General features: G+C 39.2%; 1 protein-coding gene across 1 annotated transcript in view; it reads right to left on the minus strand.

The window, feature by feature from the left end:
• PIEZO2 (piezo type mechanosensitive ion channel component 2) overlaps window positions 1–22,651 on the minus strand; it is a 415,657-nt gene that overhangs the window by 6,630 nt on the left and 386,376 nt on the right. Inside the window, exons 45-52 of the mRNA XM_075828141.1 lie at window positions 19,523–19,670; window positions 18,643–18,857; window positions 18,399–18,557; window positions 12,198–12,345; window positions 10,677–10,865; window positions 9,096–9,188; window positions 3,940–4,112; window positions 2,259–2,375 (exon numbers count right to left, since the gene is read on the minus strand). Of these exons, the coding sequence (XP_075684256.1) occupies window positions 2,259–2,375; window positions 3,940–4,112; window positions 9,096–9,188; window positions 10,677–10,865; window positions 12,198–12,345; window positions 18,399–18,557; window positions 18,643–18,857; window positions 19,523–19,670 (1,242 nt within the window). The remainder of the gene's footprint in view (window positions 1–2,258; window positions 2,376–3,939; window positions 4,113–9,095; window positions 9,189–10,676; window positions 10,866–12,197; window positions 12,346–18,398; window positions 18,558–18,642; window positions 18,858–19,522; window positions 19,671–22,651) is intronic.

Consider the following 22,651-nt stretch of genomic DNA (forward strand, 5'->3'; position numbering starts at 1 on the left):
TATAACCCCCATCAACCCTGTATACATGGATGATGGGAGTTATATACAGGGATGATGGTGGTTATATACAGGAATGATGGGGGATATATATAGGGATGATGGCTGGCTGATATATACAGGAATGATAGGGGTTATATACAGGGGTGATGGGAGTTATATAAAGGGATGATGGGAGTTATATAAAGGGATGATGGGGGTTATATACAGGGACCCCTTCATCCCCGTATATAACCCTCATCATCCCTGTATATTACCCCCATAATCTGTGTATTTAACCACATCCTCTCTGTATATTACCCCCATCATCTATGGGCACCGTCCTATGTTGTGGCGCGCAGGAATTATGGCTAAACAAGAGGTAAATGGGGCGGGCATTGAGGCAAAAATACAATTTAAATTCCAAAAGTATGATCCTAAGACAAAACATAACGTGGAATTCAACTCCAACACAATATTCAACCTATATAGATTTTTTTATAGAAGTATACAAAACCAAAAAAAGAAATAAATATATGAAGTCTTTAGTGAGATTAATTCATTTTGTTTTAAATTTATTTCAATATTCTACAAAACAACAGATGAATAGACAGATGGACACATACATAAAAAAACATGTCAGGAGAAATAACAGAGTGGCAACAGTGAATAAAGAGGCGTAACAATGTAACGTGTACTGTATTACCTATATGGAACAAATGATGATTCACTGCTGCCTAGGGAGCCCAGAGGCAAGTAACAGTGAAAACGGGAAATTATGTTGGTTACAAATAAATGCTCACCTAGCCACACCAGGGAACCTCAAGATGCGGCTGGGTGTAAGTTAGGTTCCCTGCAGTGGCTAGGTGAGCATGTATTTGTAACCAACATCGCTTCCCATTTTGACTGTTACTTGCTTCCGGGCACCCTAGGCAGCAGTGAATCAACATTTGTTCCATATAGGTAATACAGTACACGTTACATTGTTACGCCTCTTTATTTACTGTTGCCACTCTGTTATTTATCCTGACACCTTCTTTACATCCATATTTTTTATGTATGTATCCATATGTCTATACATCTGTTGTTTTTTAGAATATTGAAATAAATAAAAAAAATTAATTCATCTCACTAAAGACTTCATATATTTTTTTTTATTGTTTTGTATACTCCTATAAATATTCTATATAGGTTGAAAATAAAATTGAAGACGCTGTGGACCAATAAGATGCCTGACAGCAAAATCTGAAAATATGCAGAAGTCAGAGCGCGGTCTTAGTGGCGGTGGGGGTGGAGTCCAGCGGTCTACCTTCTAGTGTAGTGTCCAGTGTAGTGTCACTTTCTTGTTTGCACCGCGCATATCAATTTGGCGCATGCACAGTGCAAATGTTCAGGGAAAAAATAATTCACGGACACTACATGCGCCACAAAAAAACACCCAATATTTGTGAACTGTCTGTAAATTTATGGACGGTTGGCAACCCTGATTTCAATCTACACATGGTATGTAGTACAACACTGAACCTGACATGAATCAGAAGAGGACATGTCATCAGATTCCATCTTCAGCCATTGGGCCTGTAACTGCAGGTGATCATATTTGAGCACAGAAGTAATATAAAAAAAATTGTTTTCAAATTTCTAATGTACACTATTGGTTCCTTTTTAATTATTTTCTGGTAAGACTCTTTAAAATAGATGTCAGTGCAAATAACTACTGAGTAATATTCAGAATAGGTTATTTATATACTAGTCCTTATCATAAATTAAAATATCATCAAAAAGTTAATTTATTTCAGTAATTCAATCCAAAAACTCATATAATCTATAGATTCATTACACACAGTGTGATCTATATCCAGCATTTTTTTCTTTTAATGTTGAAGATTATGGCTAACAGTTAATGAAAACCCAAAATTTAATCTCTCAGAAAATTAGAATATTATATAAGCCCAATATCAAAAATGATTTTTAATACCGAAATGTTGGCCTACTGAACAGTATGTACAGTATATGCACTCAATACTTGGTCGGGCTCCTTTTGCATGAATTACTGCATCAATGCGGCGTGGCATGGAGGTGATCAGCCTGTGGCACTGCTGAGGTGTTATAGAAGCCCAGGTTGCTTTGATAGCGGCATTCAGCTCATCTGCATTGTTGGGTCTGGTGTATCTCATCTTCCCCTTGACAATACCCCATAGATTCTCTATGGGGTTTAGGTCAGGCGAGTTAACTTTTTGATGATATTCTAATTCATTGAGAAGAACTAGTAGCATACTCACACTGTCTTATTTTCATCTGAGTCCATCATTTCCGCAATTAATGTTCGTGTTTCATTGGACAAAGAAACAGTATGCTTCTCTCCGGTGATTTCTGCTTTAGCGCCAAGACTCATATTTCTAAATTGGTGAGCAGAAGATACATGAACTGTGTTACTACTGACTGTGTCAGTGAAGATAGGTACTCGCACAATCAGATAATGTTCACAACTGTTTGGATTTCTTAGACTCAGTAACATTCAATATTCACGTAATGAGAAACGACCTCAAAATATAGTACAATGCTGCCATATTAGTAACATATATAGAGGAAGAGCTACATTTATTATTTAACTTGCTGCGCTGCAACTCTTTCTGTAACGATAATACAATAGGTTTACCTGCAGACATTTGGTTGTACCAAACTATAAACTCTGACACACTCCGCACTACTATATCCTGTAAAGCAGGCAAAATCTGAGAGCATTTTAGCAGCCTTGGGGCTAGTTCACACGGAGTATTTTGGCGCTGTTTTTTGATGCTAAAACCGCATCGGAAACAGCGCCAAAAAATGCCCTAAATCGCCTCTCATTGATTTCTATGAGAGGCAGAGAAGTTTTTTTCCCACGAGAGAAAAAGAAGCGACATGTCCTTTCTTTTGGAATTCCGTCTCTCACCTCCCATTGACATCAATAGGAGGCTTTCAATGGGCGCGGATGACAAACGCAGCGAAAAACGTGGCAAATGTTCTGCCGGCAGTTCAAAATCTGCCTCAAAATTCCTTTAGGAATTTTGAGGCATATTTTTCCACCTGCAAAACACGCTGTGTGAACAGGGCCTAAAAGTAGTTCACACAGTTTTTGCAGGCAATTTTTGAACGGCCAGCATTTTTTTGTCATGTTTTTCACTGATTTTTTCCCCACGGCCATTGAATCTAATGCTAGGACTCAAAAAACGCTGCTCAGAATCTAGCTCTGCGTGTTTTTTCTGCCTCCAATTGATTTCAATGGGATGTCAGAGGCAGGAGCCGCGGGAAGAAAGAAGATGCCACTTTTTTTTCCGCATGCGGCCAGAAGCCTCCTGGTAAAAATAATGCCTCTGTCTCCCATTAAAATCAATGGGGGCGAATTGGGTCGTTTTTTTTGCCACTGATTACGAACTTTGTGTGAACTGCCCCTTAGAGTATAAGACGAGAATTTATTAAGTGAACGGTTACTTATGCACATAAGAAGTATATAAAAGCAACATGCACAAGGTTGTGGGGAACTCCAGAGAGATACACACCATATATATTAGGCTTCTAAACAAAAGTTCTGCAGACTACACTTTTGCTTCCGTCAAAAAGAACGGAAACCCAGCGAACGGAGACAAACGGAAAGCAACTGAAACAAAAGAATTACCATTGAAATCAATAGTAATTCTAACGGAACCTTTGCTTTCCGTTTAATCTTTCGATCATCTCTTCCTCTGATGGAAGAGAGGTAAAGTTATACTAATGGTAATGTGAACTTAGCCTTATATATTATAATACACTATTACCAAGACAGATGTGCATTTTCCTATAGCAAAATACTGAAAATCAAGCTAAGATGTCTCATGGTATAAGCTAGGAATTTAATTTAGGAACTGAACAGGCAATTCTACACAAATATACATGAATTGATGCACATGCACACATACTGTATCTACTGGCTTATTTACTTACCGCTGAATGATCCAAGAGACAACAAGTGTGAAGTCATGTTTTAGGTTGCGAAGGCTGAATATCATTGACTTTCTACTCGGAGGGCTGATGGTCCATAGAGAATTTGAATTACCCTCTAATTCTGCGGTTGTAATGTCTTCCTTTCCATAATTTTCCAGAAACTGGAGTGCTGACTATAAGAATATATTATATTTAAATATATGCTACAGTAAATTCTCAATTTAAAATCTGAAAAGTGTATTGTATAATTCTGGATTTTAAGTTAGGTTTACATTTTTACAGTTTTGATATACTGTACAATATATGGACAAAAGTATTGGGACAAACCACTTAAAGGGGTATTCCAGCCTCCAGCATTTTTCACCTATCCACTGAAGGCCTCACTTGACTCTTTAACCCTTTCATAGCCAAGGGTCATTGATGCCCCTGTGTCCAGGTCAAATTTTCCATTTTTGATATGCACTTCTTTAAACTATAATATCTTTGGAACCACTTTGAATATCACAACTATTTTTACTTTGTTTTTTTTCACAAGACTTATGAGGCTTTCATGTTCTAGATTAATTTAATTAATTCAGTGGTTTTAATTTTTACTATGAGCAGACAAATAACTAAAAATGAAAGAAAAAACACTTTTTTGTAATATTTTGTATATATTTATCTATATGTATATCTATCTATCTATCTATCTATCTATCTATATATATATATATATATAGATATGTTTATATATATACACACACATATACATACACTGTAGAGCTCTGTAACAATTAGTCCTCTTCTCTCTCCGCCACCCTGTATCGCTGTGAGGGGAGAGTGACGAAGGCTACATACACACGACCGTGAAAAAAATGGCTGTCAACAAATGGCTGTTTTGCATCAATGTGTCTGAAAATTTGAATCCATTTCCCGGCCATCTGACCGTTTTTAACCAGCATTTGCCATCCGTTTTTCATGGATGTTAAAAAAATTGATTAATTTTATTCGTTAGGGCTTTTTGGCCCGACCCCCTGAAAACTCCACAGTGCCCATGTAGATAGTGACGCAATACCACTTGTGAGACAGTGACAGGTAAAGTCATTGAGGGAAGGTACATGTCCCCTAGAATCCTGTCATATGTATCCTAAGGAATGAGTATTTTTTGCAATAGAAAGCTCTAGCATTCAAACTCGGCTTAAGGAAAAGCCGGAAAAAAAGGCCTGGAGTAGAATTGGGGAAGAGCAGGACGGGTTCCCCAACCCCTAGTCCATCTCTGTTTGTAGGACAAGGCTGATGCTCAATTAGCTGCACCTGCAGCCGGTATATAAAAAGGTGCAGACACAGTGTGTAAAGATCCCTCCCCCCGACTCAGACCGGTGACTACTAAGTCTGGAGTAGTCTGTGTTCTATGTGAGTAAAGACCTATGTTACTTTGTGTCCAGTGCCTGGTAGGAAGGCACTTGGTCTAGTTAGATAATATCTTGTTTAGTTAGTGCTCAGACGAGCAGGATTTAATTTGTATTTTGCCTTGTTGTACAAGAGGCTGTTTTCTTTGACAAGAATAAAACACAGGCAAAGCCCTGTTATGAACTTTAATGCACTGTGTCCCTGTCTCTGACTACTAAGAAACCGTTGTACCAACCTCTCCTGATGCTAAACCCTCACACACTGTAGATAGTGCCACATTGCCCACATAAATAGTGCCAGTGCCCACATAGATAGTGCCCACTGTAAATAGTGCCACAGTGCCCACATAGTGCCACAGTTCTCCCTGTAGATAATGCCCACTTGCTGCCACACACAGTGCCCATGTAGATAGCACCACAGTGTCCCCTGCAGATAGTGCCAATACAATGCTACAGTACCCATGTAGATAGTGCCACAACCCCTGTATATAGCATCCCCTGTAGATAGCACCACACCCCCTGTAAATAGCGCCACCCCCCCTGTATTTAGCAATATCCCCGCTGCAGATAGCGACACCCCCCCCAGTAAATGGCACCCCCTTCCTGTATATAGCACCTCTGTAGCTCCCTGTAGGAGCGGAATCCCTCTGGCCGAAGATTCTGCTCCTACAGAAAGCCCCTGATGTCTCTGTCCATACATGGACAGTGATGTCAGGGGTTAACTCTAAAAGCGGAATCCCCTGCCAGAGCGGGGATTCTGCTCCAGGAGTAGCCCCTGACCTCACTGTCCATATATGGATAGTGATACCAGGGGCCTCTCCAGTAGCGAAATCCCCGACACAAAGCGATCTGACACTGGGGATTCCGCTCCCAGAGAGAGCCACTAACGTCACTGTCCAAATGGGGCTCTGTCTATAAGCGGAATCCCCAGCCAGTGCGATCTGACACCGGGGATTCTGCTCCTAGATTCAGTTCAGGGGGCGCTATTTATAGTGGGAGGTGTGATGCTATCTACAGCGAGGGGGGTTGCTATCTACTGGGGGGTGGCACTATATACAGCGGGGATAGAAAGACAACAGGGGCTTCCTCTAGGAGGGGAATTCTCGGCCAGAACGCTGGCCAGGGATTCCGATGCTGGAGGGAGCTTAAGCGACGCTATCTACAGAGCGTTTTGCGGGGGGTTGTGGGTGGCACTATCTACAGTGGTGGGTGTATTCCGGGGCTCTCAAAGCCCCGGCACACACGATAGTGCAGTGCTTCTCACATTGAAGAAGCTCTGCAGTCATTAAACCCGTTCCAGGCTGCCGACGTCTGTGCACGTGCTAACTGCACGGGGCATTGGCTGTTAGAACGCATATAGCCGTATGGCAGTCGTGAAGGGGTTAAAGGATAATGTAAACAGTTCCACAATTAGAAAGATGGCATTCATGGGAGAGTTGCAAACCACTGGGGACCAAAAATAATACAAAGGCTCAACTCGCATTTGCTAAAAAATCTAGATGATGACCAAGACTTTTGGGATAATATTCTGTGGACTGATGAGTCAAAGCTAGAACCGTTTGCAAGACATGTGTCTCATTACATCTGGCATAAAGCTAACACCACATTCCACCATAAGAACATCCTACCAACAGTTAAACATGGTTGTGGTAGTGTGATTGTCTTGGGCTGCTTTGTTTCTGCAGGACCTAGACAACTTGTCATAATCGATGGAACTATGAATTTTCCTCCCTATCAGGGAATCCTGAAGGAGAATGTCAGTCAGTCAGTTTGTGACCTAAAGCTCAAGTGCAGTTGGGTTAAGCAGTTGGACACAAGCAAGTCAACTTTTAAATGGCTCAAAAGAAACAAAATTAAAGTTCTCAAGTCCTGACTTGACTCCCATTGAGATGTTGTGGAAAGACCTAAAACGGGCAGTTTATGCTCGAAAACCCTCCAATGTAACTGATTTAAAACAATTCTGCAAAGAAAAGTGGGCAAAAATTCCTCCACAATAATGTAAAAGTTATCACAAACTTTTGGTTGTATGTGTTACTGCCAATGGTGTTATTAGGTGCACAACCAGTTATTAGGTTTAGCGGGTCAAATACCTTTTTTTACATGGGTGATATAGATTTTAAATAAATCTTCTAAAACAATGGAATGATTATTTAAAAAAAAAAATGCATTTTTGTGTTTACTTGTGTTGTTTTTAAATGTCTTTAAAGAGGCTCTGTCACCAGATTTTGCAACCCCTATCTGCTATTGCAGCAGATAGGCGCTGCAATGTAGATTACAGTAACGTTTTTATTTTTAAAAATCGAGCATTTTTGGCCAAGTTATGACCATTTTTGTATTTATGCAAATGAGGCCTGCAAAAGTACAACTGGGCGTGTTTAAAAGTAAAAGTACAACTGGGCGTGTATTATGTGCGTACATCGGGGCGTTTTTACTACTTTTACTAGCTGGGCGTTCTGACGAGAAGAATCATCCACTTCTCTTCAGAACGCCCAGCTTCTGGCAGTGCAGACACAGCCGTGTTCTCGAGAGATCACGCTGTGACGTCACTCACAGGTCCTGCATCGTGTCAGACGAGCGAGGACACATCGGCACCAGAGGCTACATTTGATTCTGCAGCAGCATCGCCATTTGCAGGTATGTCGATGTAGCTACTTACCTGCAAACGCTGATGCTGCTGCAGAATCAACTGTAGCCTCTGGTGCCGATGTGTCCTCGCTCGTCTGACACGATGCAGGACCTGTGAGTGACGACACAGCGTGATCTCTCGAGAACACGGCTGTTTCTGCACTGCCAGAAGCTGGGCGTTCTGAAGAGAAGTGGATGATACTTCTCGTCAGAACGCCAAGCTAGTAAAAGTAGTAAAAACGCCCTGATGTACACACATAATACACGCCCAGTTGTACTTTTACTTTTAAACACGCCCACTTGTACTTTTGCAAGCCTCATTTGCATAAATACAAAAATGGTCATAACTTGGCCAAAAATGCTCGTTTTTTAAAAATAAAAACGTTACTGTAATCTACATTGCAGCGCCTATCTGCTGCAATAGCAGATAGGGGTTGCAAAATCTGGTGACAGAGCCTCTTTAAGCTTTTAAATGTGACAAATAAGTAAAAACAGAAGAAAATCGGGTGAGGGGAAAGATTTTTTCGCAGCACTATATGTTTAGGAAAATCCTGGCTCCTGTAGGGATCTGAATAAATGTTTTGTGTACTAAATCATTTAATGGTTTTTTGCCTATTCTCATAAATCCATTTTTTCCCATTTCTGGAAATCCCAATGGTCCCCAAAATAAAGGAGCAGCGATTCTTGTTGGAATGTCCTGGACCCTTCGCTGATGTACTTGACATAGTGACATCCATATACATGTGGTTGTGTCTTGTATTGCAACTCAGCCCAAATCAATTGAGGATTGGCCATTAATGTAAAATCTTGGATAATCGATTTAACTCTATGACAACAAATCACATATGGAGCTTTGATACAGACATTTTGTGAAAATAATCAGAACACAATTTTAAGTATATTCAAATGGAAAAACAAAACTAAACAAACATAAGGTGCATCCCTGAGATGCAGTCAAAGGCCACATTTAACACTATTGCGGAAGACTGATCACCATCGCTTTAGGTAATCATAGCTTTGTTTTCAATTTCTAGGTAATTTCTGTAGACAGCTGACAAATTGGTGGACATGTGTCTTTTTTCAACCGTACAAACTATGTAACTATGTAACTATGTAAAAAATTGGAGATAATATTTTACTTACTGTGTCCTTACTAAAAAACTTCCCGAATGAATTGTATAATACTGTATCCATATCTTTTAGCTGGTTTTGTTGAGCACTCATAGTAAAAATAGGCTGCAAGGCAAACAGAGTTCTTAAATTCATGTCACTTTTATTCCATTGGAAAGATTATACGAAACATTGATCCCAGTAATGATCTACAGTCATGGTTACAAAACAGAGTTATTTTTGTCCTAGTATTGATCTGGTTCTCTTGTTACTATTTATGATTATAATTAGTTTTTCGGCAATTCCAACACAAGCTAATCATATGCATATTCTTTACTGCTGTTATGTTAAGATAAACTATACATCCTAACATGCAATTAAACTCTAATGCATTTTTATGCTCCTGACTTATGTGTGTGTGCCTACTGGTCTTAGATTTCTCAAGGGTAAATATTCAGACAATATTATACTTCAGCAATACTTAACAAATGTCTGCATGTACATTTTCTATCAGCTTTATTAGGGCTCATGCCCACAACCTTGTTATGGGTCCGTACAACCTCCAAGTTGTACGAAGCCGTAGTACAGTGCTCTTACTGTACCTTCGGATATCCCCAATTTCATAGAGGTAATGTCTGTCAAATTCTGTAAAAAAACAAATGTGGCATGCTCCATGAGACTGCATATGCACGGAGGTATTATCCCCTAGAAGTATTGCTTCTAAGTGAGAATATCTTTGAACACAAATGAGTCTGATAGAGTCTATATGGCAGTGTACAGAGGCTGTGCGGCTCCTTACTAGGGAGCAGAGTGAAACACGCAGACACCAGAAAATTATTTTTGACAAAGTATAATGTCTAACTTTTCAGCCAGTCTCCAAAACATGATACTGCAAATCACTAGTTTTGACATATGGTATACCCTCGAAAATCTATAAAAGGGGTTGTCTTATGAAGTCAACCCCTTTCCTTACTCCCACTTGCAACCCTAAGTGGGACAGATCGAAGATCCAATCACAAATTCTTGCTCCGGCGGACCCGTAAATGTATTACATGGTAAGCCATTGATTTTAAAAGTAGGACTTGTTGCTGCTTCCACTGCTGATAAAAATTCATTAAAAGTAAGTATCTAAATAAAACAGACAAATATTTTAACTGGCATGGATTAGACGTGTCTGGGCACCTGTAATCTTTTGGGCAATCAAATTAGTAGCTATATTTAGAGTATATTCAGACACGGCAGATTCGTTGCAGAAATTTCTGCAATTTACATAAATGTGCATGGATTTCTGCAACAAATCTTCCACATGTAAATATACCCTTATAAAATGTTTCACAATGCTATGATTAAATCTGGGTTCTCTCGGTGGGGAAGCACTACAGGCATGGGGCGGCCACGATGTTGCCGAAACTACTCTGACATGTACATCGGCACGAGTTTAAAATTGACTACAAGGAAAAACATTTTCATTGTTAATGACCATGTGGTAAACTGTGGCCATTAACAATGAAAGATCTAGCCTAAAACTCTGGACAATACTCACAGAGACACACAAAACAAGCTATTCCCAGTAAGTGAACTTATCACTAATTAAATATTATTGATCAGGCTTACCTGGAAACCTCCCAGAGATATTTTAATGGACACGTCCAGTGGCTTGTTTGTCACACCAGCGACCGATTTTATTAAAGACATGAAAAGCAAGGGAAACCAGACAATGCATATCAGAAGTACAACTATCATGCCACCCATTCCATACTTGACTACTTTTTTTTTCTTCTGACCGCGTGGCTGAGGATACCTCTGCAGAGAGGAAAAGTAAACAGAGTAATTAACAGACAGAAAGTATACACATAGATAATAGAACAAAATGTGAATGTGTTCACTGGCCAGTGCAATGTAATAATAAAGAGGCTTGGACTGAATAAATGATGCATTGCAACAGATAGCTGTGACCATAGGATGACAGGAAATAACTGGAAAACCAATCAAATTTGTTTCACAGCCAAGTATTTGCTGTTATACACTTTTTTCAACAATCCAGTATGGATACTGCAGATGTGAATTTGTCAATGACTTGATGTGTGTGTATATACACATATAATTATGACTGTAAATATCCCATAATCTGGCAAATCGATGACCTCGAAGATTGTTGGAATTCAGCTGTAGATACATTTAGTGAACTTCACAGTACTACTACTTTATTTACAGTGGATGTCCACATATGAACACATTTTTATAATATATCTTTATAAGGGTTGCACCTCAGTGAGTTCAATGATAAAATTGCGACTGTCAGCAGTCACTACTAGTGGAAGCTCAGTGCTATCTTTGTTAAAAATCAAAATCTTCTAATTAGGTATGTTTAAAAATGTTTTACAAAATGAACAATTAGGCAAGCTCTTTCATCTAACAGGCGGTAAAAGTTAATTATAGGTTGTTAATTTGATATAATTTTTTTTTATTATGGTCATTATAATCAGTAATAAGTGTGATTACATTTTCAGGATCTGTAAATTAAATAGTGTTATTAATAATTAATCAATATTTGGGTTATGTATTTACAGATTTTTATTTGGATATAACATTTGAATATGTTTTGTGTGTATATAAAATATATATTATTAATATTACTGTTATTTTTATTAATACTTACGTATTTTATATTTAGGTTTCATTATAGGTCATTACTAATATATAGTTATATATTTAGGTTCCACTTTTATTAATTTTTTAGTGACACATTTGGCTTCTCTTTGTGCTTTTGTTGCCTGGGAGGGTTCAGGTTTAAACTCCTTTAATGACATATTTATAGACCCCACAAGAGATGCACCCACAAACATCAAATGTTCTAGGACATCCATACAGCACTGCTGCATAGAAAACAAAGAATTCGAATTTAGGCTGGAGAGTCGTGCTAGTTGTGCATTCTAAGTTGTGGCTAAAAAGTTTTTATAATATGGGGACCCCCTCAATTATCCCAATAGAGCATTTAAACACATTGCCTGAAGCTAATACCTTCTTTTTTATATATATTATTGTAGATGAGAAAAGTTATATTCTTTGAATTAAATTTGAACTGGTAGCTTTGTTTTCTTTAAAATTCCAACATAATGACTGTACATTCCTTACCTTTTCTGACTCCCGCCAGCATTTTAGTATAAATATGTGAGCATAAATATCCTCCACACAGATCCAGCTGGAAAGACTGAGTGTAGTGTCAGTCCATACCCAATCCATGACAGCTCTCAGCTCAGTTAAAAATGGCACCAGACGAAAGCTGAGAAAAAAGATCACACATCATTAGAACTTAGTAGGTGATCCCAAACACATTGCTGAACAGATTTCTTCTTATGTAATACTATGTTACGATTAGGAGCATAAGATAAAGTTGCGTGTCTCTGACATGTTTTTGCTCCTATATATTTAGAGTTGTGTAACTATTCCAATGTTCCATCTTTACTTCCCATTTGTAATGTCTGCAAGTTTTTAAATAACGTAATATAGGAAAAATAAAATGAATAAAATAAGATTTGGTAACCACAACTGGCAACATTTTAAAACTAATTCATATTACAAGTAATGTTTTTATTCCACTAAAATATTGACATGACAGGGTTCCTTTGGATGGGCTGTCAATATTTGATCGTTGGTAGTCCAACTCCTGGCACCCCTGCTGTATAAGCTGAATGAAAGTGATGTGGGGTCCACTTAATGGTTTACCCAGGCGCTAAGCATATGGTTGTCGATGTGCCTGGTACTGCAGCCCAGGCTTATTTACTTGAATAGGACTGAACTGCTGTGAGCTGCAGTATCAGGCACAATCATAACCAAATGAAGAGAGCTGCGCCTGAGCTAACTATGCAGGGAATGCGGTACTTGCTGGAGTGTCACAGTCCCTGCATTCAGCTGATTGGTGGGGGTGTAAGGAATTGGATCCCCACCAGTCAGATATTGATGGCCTGTCCTAAGGATAGAAAAACCCCTTTAACTAATCATGGGCAGTATAGTTAAAGGAACACTCCAGTCAAAATGAAATATTTTTCTGCAATACCAGTGCTGAATTATAATATATGTCTACTGAATAAAAGAACAATATAAATATAAGATGTCTGTTAGTAATTCTGTATACCTTGTTCCATGCATATATGTAGCCCTTTTATGAAAAAAAAAAAAATTTGGGTAAGAAAAAGAAGAATGAAAAGCAAGGAAGGGCGAAAAAGGGGATGCCCATTGAATATACACTCCTCAACATTGAAATTGCAACACCAAGAAGGGCAAGCCATAAGGTTATGTAGATCGAAGAAGTAGCAGTTGTCACTAAGATCTGCAAATTATCTAATTTTTAAGCACCTAGATCCAATTTGTGGCATGTGGGAGGGGCATAAAAGACAGATTGAAAGCAAAGTTTCTTAGCCACAGGAAACCTCAAAAATATGGATCAAGTGGTGTGGGATGATTGTACCTACTGTTCGCCAACGTGCCAGTTATCACCACTTGTCAAAGACTGAGAGGGACAGAATACTTGACCTTAGAGACCTTGGTTTATCACTCTGGCAGATCGCTATGCGCCTAGGCCGAGATGTCAGCACTTTTTAACGTTTCGTGTCCCGGAGGTTGGAAGATCAAAAACGAACTGGAATGCGAGCAAGAGGTTCGCGGAGACAAACCTCTGCACGGACGGTTTATCTGATTGGAAGAATGGCGCATAGTGATCCATTCTGTACTGCAAGTGAAATTGGACGTTACATCCTAAGCCTACGGCAGCAACCAGTGTTGACAGAAACCATCAGAAGGCGTTTGCACGACATTGGGCTACAAGCCAGTCATCCAGCTACCGGTGTTCCATTGACCACATGCCACTGCACTTAAGGGCTATCATGGTGCACAGCAAGACGGCAATGGAAGCTGAAATGAAGCTCCATCCTCTTCAGTTAGGAGTCCCACTTTTGTCTTAGCTGCAATGATAGCTGAAGATTGGTCTGGAGACTACATTGGCAACACAATGAAGAGGCCTTCACAAGGGAACGTCACACCTGTCCTAGTTCTGGGCTTATGGTGTGGGGTGGCATAATGCACGGTAGCCGCAACATTTTAGTTTTCATTTCAGGTACGCTTTCAGCTCGTTACATTGATTTGGTCGTGGAACCAGTGGTAGAGCCATTTCTCCAAAGTCTCCCAGAAGCCGGTTTTCAACAGGACAATGCCAGGCCGCATGTTGTTTGTGCTACTTTGAACAGCCTGCGTGGCCTAAATGTGCTACCATGGCCTGCAGCGTCTCCGGACTCGTCTCCCATCGAGCAAATCTGAAACGTCATTGGTCAGCAATTGCAAAAAGAGCTGCCAGCAACCAATCCTGATGATTTGCGTGCTCAAGTGCATTCAGCGTATCATAACATTCCTTAGACAACCATTAATAACCTCATTAATAGCATGCCAAGGCGTGCAAGTGTGTGTATTTCTGCGAGTGGCGCTCATACTTGATACTAATTAAATCAAGATGTTTGGAATATTTTGTTTCCATTTTTTTTCATTTGCATATCATTAACACGTCTATTAATCCTGTGATTTCCACAATTCCAAAACGTTTCCTTCTTGGTGTTGCAATTTCAATGTTGAGGATTGTATATCCATCACGACATCCGTTTGAATAATAATTAGTATTTACTGTTGTCTAAGGACATATAAAATGTTCTCTCAATTATGACAGGCTCCCTATTTCAAGGAATAAAAGTGTCTAAATTGATATAGAGGCTGAATAGGAAAAACCCTCATTTAACCCATTTGGACTTTAAGGAATTGAGCCCGTGGGAACAACACTGACGAGAATTACTGTCAGAATGTGATAATCTATATCAGATATTTCAGGTCAGGGGATATCCGAAAGAAACCCTAAGAAAGGCCTACTCCAGGGCTAGGGTGAGTGTTAAAAGGTAAATGGGACAAAAACAATAAAATGCATCGGCACATTGATGGATATGCCACAGAGATCAATATTACACTAAAAAGATACTGGCCATTTCTCAGGGCTGACCCTGATCTAACTGAAATAGTATCAATACATCCTAGTGTTACCTACAGATGTGGAAAGAATATACGTGAGTTTTAGTACACAAAGAGGCACAGAATTCCCCAACATGGCTTACATCTGAAATAAAGGTGTATTTCCCCTGTGGTAACTGCTCTGTTTGTGGCATTATGTTAACTAAGGATTTTGTCAATCCGACTCACAAAAAAGATCTATCATACGCTAATTTAACAATTGCCGCAGAAAAGTCATTTTCTATGCAGCTAGATGTACCTGTCCAAAAATTTTTGTCAGTAAAATAATACGATGCCGCATTTCCAAACATCAGCTCTATAAACATAGAGCGACACCACCAATCTTAAGTTCTGAGGAATCTTCCAATTACAACTAGGACCCTAATGAGGAAACCTGGACAAAAGACTCCTGCAGGAGGAATCACATTGGATACATACGCTCAATTCCCTAAGTCCATATGGGCTGAATGAGTGTTTTTCCTATTCAGCCTTTATATAAATAAATGCACTTTATATAGGCCTGTGGCCTATCAGAAACCAGGAGCACACTGATGACGTCAGCAGCCCTGCGCGATGACGTCACTGCATCACGCTGCACACGCTGGGCCACTAAACTCGAACCAGGAATTTAGGTCGTCCTAACAAGGTTACTAGTCTATTAGAGGAGCATAATTTATTTTACAGTGGCTCAAAGGAAGCACTATTTATGGGGGGGAAGTGCATAAAGGACTTAGGGTGGACATGCAAAATGAGAATTCTTATTGTGGTGGCATAAAAGGGAGCATTGGTACTGAGTGGGACATAAAAGGGTGCATTATTACTGTGGGGGCATGAATGTGGGCATTATTACTGTGGGGACATCAAAGGAGTCATTATTAGTGTGGGGCATAAAAGGGGGCATTACTACTGAGTGTAGCAGAAAAAGGGGCATTAGTACTGAGTGGGGGCATACAGGGGGCATTATTACTGTGTGGGTGTGCAAGGGGGCATTATTACTGTGGGGCATAAAAAAGGGCATTATTACTAAGGGGGGCATAAAAGCAGAACTATCACTGGGTGGGGTATAATTCTAAAGGAGACACTATTACTGTGTCAGGAAACTAAAAGCAGTACTTATAATGTGGGGCATATAGGGGGTACAAAGGGCGTGGGACACCAAGTGTAGCATTATTACCGTCTGAGGTAATATGGATGTGGAGTTTGTGCAGAGTATGGGTAATACATAGTTGGGAAAGATACTTGAAAATCAAGGAGCCAAAGATGTCTGTGTATCAAATTCTGTACATAGAAGTCGTGGTCGGGAGAAGTTGTCTTGGTGGTTTGGGCCAGATGAAAAAGAAAAGGGAAAGTGAAGAACTCCAATCTGAGAAGATGTCACCTGTCAGTCATTGGATTTTACTGTACCGCATAGTGTCTGCAGAGCTCCTGTGTGGAGCTGGTACAGTATATACCACTCTATGGTAACAGTATGGTTATAATACTGGACTTTGTATAGTGTGTTTTATTCAATAACAGAATGGTGGTATTATTTAGTCCCAATGTGGTGGTATTATTGGGTCATGATGTGGAGGTATTACTTGTCCCATGTATACTGGTATCATTGGTAATGGTGGTTTAGTGGGTTTTATTCAGTAAAAGTATGATGATAATATGTATGGTGATATTTGTTCCTAGTACAGTGGTATTATTTGTCCCTTGTATAGTGGTATCATTGGTAATATTAGCCTTGGTATACTGGGTTTTATTCAGTAACAGTATGGTGATATTTGTTCCTGGCATGGTGGTATTATTTGGCAGCTGTATGACTGTATTATTTAGAGGTATATTATCATACATAGATTAGGGCTTTTGAAGATGAAAATTGTGTGTAGGCCCCACACTGCTGATTTTCATTATAAAATATATCCAGGGACGGTGCACTGCTGAGGTGTTGCATCTAACCTTGTCATGCGTTATAAATGTTATTTATATATATTGTTGTGTGGTTTTTTTGGGGGGTGAGGCAAAACATATCTAATGTGAGAACATAAGAATCAGGCATGTTTAAATTTGACTTGCCCGACCCTTTGTTCTCTCAACATCTGCCGTCAGGTGAGATTCGGAATATCCCCATACACATTAGAGCGTCGGTCATGCCGAAATTAGCAGGTTTGGTCGGCATTCATCTAATGTGTGGTATGGGCAGGGGGTCTAGAGCAAATGTACAGCCCAGAGCCCAAGATCTTTTTAATCACAGCACCATTCAGGTAAATAGAACATTGGGGGCTTGTAGAGCTCCATGACTCTGACCAAAATCAGAATTTTTGGGTTTTGACTGTAGTGACACTTCAACTGTAAAGCACTGCAGAATATGTAGCTAGTGGATTCAATTGAATTACATCTGGAGATTAGGGTCATATGGCTTGGACAAGACATAGTGATAATTGCTCGTCCACTTGTTTAAAGGGGTTGTGCGTTTTACAAGACCCATCTTAATGTAGCCTATTACAGCATTTAGAGTTAATATATGGGGGTCCGCTGTTCAGGATTCTCATCTTCTGGTCAAAGTAAAGAGTGGTTATAAAGAGCTTCTCTATCTCTCTGGAGGACCTGTCCTATATTACACAGACAAGACTGTGTAATGCTTAGTTTCCCCTGCAGTGGTGCTGCAGGGAAATTGGACACTGCCAGGTTTCCCCACAGATTACTGATGATCGTTAGCTGTCCCAGAAGAAGAACATTTTGTGATCTGCTTATTGTCCAGGGACAAATAGGAATTATTCAAAGCGGAGAACCCCTTTAATTATGATATTAGGAACATGACTGCAGGTGACAGTGGTAGAACAATGATCTCTTAGTATAATAGTATAAGTGATAACCTACAAACAAAGGGCTAGTTTATAAGAACAAAGCTAAAATTACAGTGATAAAGGAAAATCTTGTGACTGTTAGGTCATGTGAAGGTGTCACTTTAGCACTTTAGTGTTCTACTGTATTTGTCAGACTCGTACTTTTGTATACTTTTACATATACAATAATGCATTAAGATAATACATGTGAGAGAATATTAATCACTTTTACGTGGTGTGGCTTTACATTTAGTTTTTTGTGCCCCTGATGTTTTTGCGCTAGGTTCTCCCATTAGCTTTGATTAAAGAATCTGGAACTGAAATACACCACTGAATGTGCTTTAAATAAATATATACCTAATTGACAATGTCAATGTTTTCAATAGGAAAGCCGATTTAGTGTGCACCTGGCCTTACAGTATCTCTGCACTGAATACAGAAAATGTACTATATGGCTACCTACCCTTGAAATAAGAACAGATTGACATAGTTGTAGCTTTTCGTGAGGAAGTTCCCAAGCACTCGTGTTGGGTATCCACAGCGGATTTGGTAAGCCGATAGTCCAAAATAGATACACTTCACAAAATACCATAACTGGGCAACAGTGTTCTGACTGAATTTCCTGAAAAACACAAACAAAAGAACATGATGCTGAACTGATCCAGGGCTAGTGATGACATGCCAAGAACACACAACCAATCATGTACCTCTCTGTTACTCCAGGTAAGATGAAGAACATCCAAAAATGTATACCAAACACCAGGATAACCTGAAATATGACTTTGCCCATCACAGTTTTTCTGAGATAGAGAGCACGGTCCACAATCATTGTGCCAAACTGTATCAAAACCATCACCAGGAATGCTTCCGGCACTTGGTCTTCTGACAGAGAGGAGGTAATGTCTGCTGCAGCCGAGTGTTTCTAAAAATATAGATGTGGTATTAGCTGCATTCCAAAAATGTATAGTTTCATTACCACAGTTTGAGCTCCTTTCAACTCTATATCATTTGTTATCCCACACTCCATTTATGAGGCAGTTTATATTAGTTAATGTTCCCACAGTGAACCTGTTAAAAGCTAAGTAAACTGTATAAAGATAGGTTAGGCCCCATAGTGCAGTTTATAAGTGTTGCCATAAATATTACCCTTACTCATTAAATAACTGTATAAACCACCAATCATAACTAAGGGTGTCTTTAGAAACTTTATAATGGCCTGTAGCAAACCAATACCTATACCCCAACTTATATTTATTTAATCTTCAAAAGTTAAAAAGAAATCTATCAGGAAATCTTTCTCCTTTCACCCATAAATTCCTTATCTCATCAGTAATAATCACTCATTGCTGTAATTATGAAATGCACTACGTGGCAGTTTATGTACAATATCCATTTTCTTTCCATTAGAAAAGACCTATAGTTCATTTGTAGTTTTGATTGCATTTTCTTTCCCCTTCTCTCCTTCTATAGTACAAGTACTAACTACAATATAGCCACTTATTGACATAATGGCAGCAATCCTGAAACTATTCATTCCACTTGCAGTAGTACTAGATGCTTGGCAATTTCTTTGGTATGATGACTTACTCCAAATGCCCAGAAGCCAAATACAATTATGATGAAGTCTACAGTATCTGCCAGGAACATTAACACATAGACGTCTGTCACAGCACTGTAGTCTGGATGAATGAGGTTGTAAAAAAATTGTCTGATTGGCAAATATATCTGAAGGATTCTGGAAGAAGAAGTAAAACAATCACCAATGAGTAAAGTAGGTAAGATGTTCTAACTCATTTGTCATGCGGGTTACAGAACACTTTCTTAAAAGTCAAACTCTATTAAAGCTAAAATGTAATGGTAGAGTTTACTACCGCTTAGTTGACGAACATATTACCCTACATGTTTTTAAAAAAAACAAATCCAAACAACATTAAAAAAACAACAACAATGTGTGAGATCATTACTTTGCATTTTGTACTATTATGTGCACAACACATTATGCACACAACGCTTTGCATTTTGTACCACCATCATAAACACAACACATCTTTTACCTGCTGCACGCTTATTCTTCAATCGTCAATTCTCACTTATGTACCTATTTCGAAGAAAGTTATCCACTGATCCTTAGGTTGTATTCCTACACAGCGTTTTGCTGTATTTTTTCATTGCATTTTAATTGGCGTTTTTCACTGAGTTTTTTTTCGGTCAAAAATGCTGTGGCCAGCTATAGTGAAGTAAAACGTCTACATACACAGAGTTTTGGTATGTGGCAACACGCTGTGAACAAGTTTTTGTTCCATAGGCTTCCCTATAAGACTTAAAAAAAACACCAGAAAAAACGCATGTTTAAAATATTTCAAAATAAAAAAAGCTAGCAAAAATTATTGTAAAAAGCACACTGCTCATGGCTGTGTAAACTCCCCCCCTCCTTTCAGTGTTACAGATAGCAACAGGGAGGAAGAGGTTGTACATGGCAGATCAGAGTGTGGAGTGGGAGGAGAGTATCGAAGTGTTCAGGGAGAATATATCACATAGGCTTTCAGAGTGAAAAAGGGTAAGAAAGCACAGGGGTGGAATCACACTGTTTGTGTATCTTTGTACGAAGTACAGTTAAAAATAGTGTAGTACCGTGTTAGCCAGAAACAATATGCAATGTTAAATACCTTTGTGTCAAAAAAGACAAAAGTATAGTAGGTATGATACCTTTATTGGCTAACCATAAAAGTCATTTGTATCATGTATCTTTGTAAAAAGACAGAGTGGAGCACCCACGCAGACTCTGCAGGGGAGGGGAAAATCACACACTCCTTAGCATCAGTGTCTGTCAGCACAAGGGAGAAGAGATCCGTCAAGGGCTAGTGAAGTCAGCAGCATTCTGGATTCACAGAACTCATATCTAGCAAGTATTACTGAGAGGGACATGCCCACATGAGAAATGTCTGAAACTAGGAGTAGGTTGTAAAGTGAATATCAGGCCAAGGGGTCTGAGAATGAATGAAGGAATAAAGATTGAAGCCTGAAACATAGTGCAATTTTTTTTTTTTTTAGCACCAGGTAACTATTTACATAAATAAAAATTATTTTTTCCATGCCAAGAAGTGTCAATAGTCCTTAACGCAGAGTAAAATATTTATATTTTAGGTATATTTTCTGCGAATGCATTATATATCTCCAGCTTTACTAAAGGGGTTGGCCACTTTGTAAACATGCTTGGTATATGCTTTAACCCCTTAATGACCAGCCTATTTTGGACCTTAATGACCAGGCCATTTTTTAAGTTTTTCCATCATCGCATTCCAAGAGCTATAATGTTTTTATTTTTGCGGCGACATAGCTGTATAAGGTCTTCTTTTTTGCGGGACAAGTTGTACTTTTCAATAGCACCATTTTGGGGGACATATTATTTATTGATTAACTTTTATTAACTTTTATTTGGGGGGAAATAGAAAAAAAACGGAAATTTCGCCACTCTTTTTCACGTCTTAAATCTACGCCGTTTACCGTGTGATATAAATAACACAATAACTTTATTCAGCGGGTTGTTACAATTGCAACGATACCAAATTTGTATAATTTTTGTATGTTTTACTACTTTTACACAGTAAAAACGCTTTTTTTTCAAAATTATTTGTTTTTGTGTCTCCATGTTTGAAGAGCCGTAACGTTTTTATTTTTTCGCCGATGCGGTTGTATGAGGGCTTTTTTTTTGCGGAAAGACTTGTAGTTTTTATTGGTACCATTTTGGTGTAGATGCGACTTTTTGATCACTTTTTATCACATTTTTTTAAAGTCAGGATTCACAGAAAACAGCAATTTTTCCATAGTTTTTTATTAAATTTTTTACGGCGTTCACTATGCGGGTTAATGTTATAGATTTATAGTCGGGGTCGTTACGGATGCGGCGATACCAAATATGTGTAACTTTTTTACTTTATTTTGTTTTTTTAATAGTAAAGCAGTTTGTAAGGGGAAAAGCTGGGGTTTTAATTTTTTTCAAATTTTTTTTTTTATTAACTTTATTAAACTTTTTTTTCACTTTTTTACTAGTCCCATTAGGGGACTATAATATGCGATTCTGCGATCGCATTTATAATACACTGCAATACTTTTGTATTGCAGTGTATTATGCCTGTCCGTTTAAAACGGACAGGCATCTGCTAGGTCATGCCTGCGGCATGATCTAGCAGGCATTCACTCCAGGCAGACCTGGGGGCCTTTATTAGACCCCCGGCTGCCATTGGAGATACAGACACTCGGCGATCGTATCGCCGGGTGTCGGTGGGGGAGAGAGGGAGCTCCCTCCCTCTCTCCAAAACCACTCAGATGCGGTGCTCGCTATTGAGCGCTGCATCTGAGGGGTTAAACGGGTGAGATCGATACTAATATCGATCTCACCCGGCAGAGCAGGGACGCTCCCAGCCCTCAGCTGCCTCTAGCAGTTGAGAGCAGGGAGATTTGACAGCTCCCTGCTCTGTAAACTTATTCCGATGCCGCGACGTTAAAAGTCTATGGCATCGGAATAAGGCCCGTTAGTGACCGACGTAGAAACACGATGGGCCGGTCACTAACGGGTTAAAGGCTATGTGAATCTTTGGGGGTGCATTTTTTTAAATAAATGTGTAACAGGTGGGAGAGGGTTTAGGATGGTTACTGCCCCGCAGAGGAAATTGCACAGCAAGAAGTTCAGATGACACAGGTATAAGATTCTGAATA

The sequence above is a fragment of the Rhinoderma darwinii genome, chromosome 5 (assembly GCF_050947455.1).
Source record: "Rhinoderma darwinii isolate aRhiDar2 chromosome 5, aRhiDar2.hap1, whole genome shotgun sequence".
Classification (NCBI taxonomy): Eukaryota; Metazoa; Chordata; class Amphibia; order Anura; family Rhinodermatidae; genus Rhinoderma; species Rhinoderma darwinii.